At 43.8% G+C, this 4,961-nt stretch overlaps 1 protein-coding gene across 2 annotated transcripts in view; it reads left to right on the forward strand.

The window, feature by feature from the left end:
- The window catches only part of cdc14ab (cell division cycle 14Ab), a 35,277-nt gene that overhangs the window by 24,580 nt on the left and 5,736 nt on the right, over positions 1–4,961 (forward strand). Inside the window, exons 14-15 of one of the 2 annotated variants that reach the window (XM_050055562.1) lie at positions 555–683; positions 2,692–2,995. In XM_050055562.1, the coding sequence (XP_049911519.1) occupies positions 555–683; positions 2,692–2,995 (433 nt within the window). The remainder of the gene's footprint in view (positions 1–554; positions 684–2,691; positions 2,996–4,961) is intronic. The other variant, XM_050055563.1, reaches the window with a different exon arrangement.

Raw genomic sequence — 4,961 nt, forward strand, 5'->3', positions numbered from 1 at the left:
CTGTCCCATCTGTCCCTCAGTCTGGACTGACAGGACAGACTCAGGTAACTGTCCCATCTAACCCTCAGTCTGGACTGACAGGACAGACTCTACCTGTCCCATCTATCCCTCAGTCTGGACTGACAGGACAGACTCTAACTGTCCCATCTGTCCCTCAGTCTGGACTGACAGGACAGACTCAGGTAACTGTCCCATCTAACCCTCAGACTGGACTGACAGGACAGACTCTACCTGTCCCATCTATCCCTCAGTCTGGACTGACAGGACAGACTCAGACTCTACCTGTCCCATCTATCCCTCAGTCTGGACTGACAGGACAGACTCTAACTGTCCCATCTATCCCTCAGTCTGGACTGACAGGACACATTCAACACTGAAAATCAGCTTTACTCGGTCGTCATTTTGATCAAACACATAATGAGTTATTTGATCAGTTGACTGAAGAAAAACTGTTACTACATCAGTTGTTTTACTGATATGTCATTGTTCAGACACAAAGTGAATCTGATCAGATTCAGATCAATACATGTATTGATTTGTGTCACTGTGTTCAGACTGTCGATGGGCGTCGGTCAGGGCCCCTCCTCCCCCCTCAAGTCCTCCAAATTCACAGCATCCTCTGCTTCTGCTGCCGCCAAGAGGATTGGAAGAAGTCCATCATCAACGGCGGCCAACATCAGGAGGTCAGTGTTCTCGCCCACTTCCTGTCTGACTCACCCGACTCCATTCACTCAGTACGTTTACATGCACGCAGTAGTGGAGCTAAGCCCATAGCTCGGCTAATCAGTCAAGTCGGACTTCTCGTCTTGTCTGAGTACACATGCAGAAGAGAAAAATGAATTTCTGACCAAGTACATCTGACTCCGCCTCAATGGGCGGCGCTGTGTCCTTTTTAATATAATGTGTATTGAACTAGTTCCTGCTCTTGTTCAGAAACTTTTTAAAATAAATCTGCGTTTTGCGTTTTCCTTCCATCCATAAACTTAGAAAATGTTTAGCTCCGTTAGATGGCGGAGATGACTGTAGTTTCCTCGTCGGTCCAGAAGTGCGTCTTCAGTCTCCATGGTGTTTGTTTGTGTGTTTTTCCGGGAGATACTGATCTGCTGCTACATCACCTCCTTCCTCTTCCAGGTGAAAGCCTGTGAAAGTAAAAGTGGTGCATGCCGAGTCCGACTCCAGTCGCACTGAGTGGATACATGCAGCAGTATTATTATCTGGGTGTATTAGTGGAGCTACGGATAGGTTCTGTTAGACTGAGCTGATAATTTGATTTTCTCAAGCTGCATGTAAACGTAGTGACTGTAGTACCTGACAGTACTAATGCTCATCAGTAATCATTGGTGCTGTTAAACCTAAAACTCGTTTTATCTGTTGATACGAACAGACTGTGGTATTTGTTAGTAGTGACACACGCTGTACTAGTACAAGTTTCTTATAGTACTGATACACAGTCTGTAGCACAAACCAGAGTCCTGCAGGGGTCCATTTTTGAAAACCATCACCCGCCCATACACATAAGGCTCAGTACCAGAACTGGCCTGTCATCATGTCTCAATCAAAGCTGCACCCGTTAATAAAAGTCCAGTGACCCTCCACCCCTGATGAACCCCCCCCCAGGCTCCAGTCCCTCACATGAAGCTGGTTCTCCGTCTCTTTGACTGGATGGTGAAAACATTCAATCACTGCCAGGTTAGGAAACATGTTAGCATGCTCCTTCCACCACCATCAAACCTCCAAAGGATCCTCCTTGGGTGTCTTGAACTCCATGTAGGCTGCCACCTCATCTTCGGGCTGCAAAGTTTCATGGCTGGAGTCCTCCACGTCGGTGACCAATGTGACCACGGGGTCAAAGGTTACACTGGTGTCACTGACGTTCAAAATAAAAGCAACTGTCAGAATATTACTGCACATCTTTTTACTTTGGTTCATTCTGAAAAATAAAACATAGATTTTTGTTCTCACCTGCTGCCCGCCCACCTGGAGTTAACCTTTACCTGTCAGTTTATATATAGACATATTTTTACCTGTTACACAGCTGTCACCTGTCAGGTACCTGACCTGGTGTAGGACTCTGGTTCAGACCTGTCAGCCTGTTCGCATTTTAACATCAGAGTACTCTAACCTGTTTCCTGTGAAGTGACAGTTCACCAGAGACTCAGAGCTCAGAGAATCTTCCACCTGTAGAGCTGTGTTTCAGTGTAGATAGTTTCTGTGAGTCACTGAATGTTGGACATATCGGCCGTAGAGACGTCCGTCTTCTCCTCAGTGTCATCACTGCATCAGTGTCTCTGACCCGCTCACTCAGCAGAATCCACAGACCTTGTCTTGAGCACTTACATGTAGGAACTATTTTCCTTCGACCATACTACACCCGCCAACCATGTCACTGTGCAGAAGGAAGCGTGCATCTCCTGTTAGCTCACCTAGCATCACTGAGCTAGCTAACGTTACAGCTCAGCTGAGGAAGACACCATTGATGTTTACACCTCAGGCTGTCACGAGCCTCGCGTCCATGAGAAGTTCATGTTGATGACTGGTCGGCCGTCAGTGAGGTCTGTCACCCTGGTTGTGGGGATGTGTCCGGCACTGTTGGCCCTCGTCTTTGTGTTGTGTGTGTTTTATGTGTATGTTGTGTGTGTGTGTGTGTGTGTATATGTGTGTGTGTGTCACATTGTGTGTTTGTGTCTGCAGCTCTCGCTTGGCCAGCTCTCTCAGTGATCTTTACGCCGCCAACGTTGAGGAGGACAAAAACGCTCCGTACTCCTCTCTTCCTCCCTCCTCCTCCTCCCCTTCTTCCTCTGTGTCTCTCGGCCCCTCCCCCTCCCCTCTAGCCCCCCCCTCCCTGTGTCGCTATGGTAACGGCCCTCGCAGTGTGCAGCACGAGGTCAACAACAATGAAGGCGTGTACGCCGGCAGGCCGGGACCTCCCAGGGGCCCGGGGCCCTACAGTGCTCTGAAGGGCCCGTCAGGACGCTACCTCAGCCGGTCCATACCTGTAAGTCCTCTGACACAGCAGCAGCTCAACCCGCCCCTCTCTGCTGATTGGCTCTCTCTGTTCTGACATCATCGACACACTGGATGCAGCTGGTGATTATTTATCAATAAATTATAATGAGGAGTCAATGAGTTGTTTAGAGGATGAAAACATTACAGCATGTTGACACAGACATGAAGCTACAGCTAGCAGCTGGTTAGCCTAGCTTAGCATAAAGACTGGAAACAGATGGAAACAGCTAGCATGGCTCCGTCACCTCTCAGTGTGGGACTGTTCCTTTAACAGAGACACTTTGTTCTCTCGTCTAAAATCATCATCCGGTGTGTTTGTGATCTCACGCTGTTCCTTTAACTCGTTTGACTGCTGACAGACACAGACGTCACATGACCAGGTGTCAGTCATGGGTTTCACCTCGTCATCGTGACGTCTGTTCACTAAAGCTTCCAGTTTCACCTGAATGTTGATCTATAACTCTGATCAGATGCTGTTAAATCAGGACGGAGTGATTCATAAATCCTGTTGGACTCATATTCAACTGAAAAAACCCCAAAACACTCCAAAGTACAACTGTCAAATAATTTGTTTTAAATTGTGATTAATCCCATTTTTAAACACACATTAAAAACATTAAACACACATTAAACATACATTAAACACAGTGAACACACATTAAACACACATTAAACACAGTGAACACACAGTGAACACACATTAAACACAGTGAACATACATTAAACACACATTAAATACAGTGAACACACATTAAACACACATTAAACACGGTGAACACACATTAAACACACATTAAACACAGTGAACATACATTAAACACACATTAAACACAGTGAACACACATTAAACACAGTGAACACACATTAAACACAGTAAACACACATTAAACACAGTGACCACACATTAAACACACATTAAACACAGTAAACACACATTAAACACAGTGAACACACATTAAACACAGTAAACACACATTAAACACAGTGACCACACATTAAACATACATTAAACACAGTGACCACACATTAAACATACATTAAACACAGTGAACACACATTAAATCAATCAATCATCAATCAGTCAATTTTATTTATAAAGCCCAATATCACAAATCACAATTTGCCTCACAGGGCTTTACAGCATACGACATCCCTCTGTCCTTATGACCCTCACAGCTGATCAGGAAAAACTCCCCAAAAAAACCCCTTTAACGGGGAAAAACAACGGTAGAAACCTCAGGAAGAGCAACTGAGGAGGGATCCCTCTTCCAGGACGGACAGACGTGCAATAGATGTCGTACAGAACAGATCAGCATAATAAATTAACAGTAATCCGCATGACACAATGAGACAGACACAGTGAACACATATTAAACACAGTGAACACACATTAAACACACATTAAACACAGTGAACACACATTAAACACACATTAAACACAGTGAACACACATTAAACACATTAAACATACATTAAACACATTAAACACACATTAAACACAGTGACCACACATTAAACATATAGTAAACACAGTGAACACACATTAAACACAGTGAACACACATTAAACACATATATTAAACACAGTGAACACACATTAAACACGCATTCAACACAGTGAACACACATTAAACACAGTAAACACATTAAACACACATTAAACACAGTGAACACACATTAAACACAGTGAACACACATTAAACACAGTAAACACATATTAAACAATGAACACATTAAACACACATTAAACACAATGAACACACATTAAACACATTAAACACAGTGAACACACATTAAACACAGTGAACACACATTAAACACATTAAACAGTGAACACACATTAAACACACATTAAACAGTGAACACACATTAAACACACATTAAACACAGTAAACACACATTAAACACAGTGAACACATTAAACACATTAAACACAGTGAACACACATTAAACACA

Source organism: Epinephelus moara, chromosome 10 (genome assembly GCF_006386435.1).
Source record: "Epinephelus moara isolate mb chromosome 10, YSFRI_EMoa_1.0, whole genome shotgun sequence".
In the NCBI taxonomy this organism is placed as follows: domain Eukaryota; kingdom Metazoa; phylum Chordata; class Actinopteri; order Perciformes; family Serranidae; genus Epinephelus; species Epinephelus moara.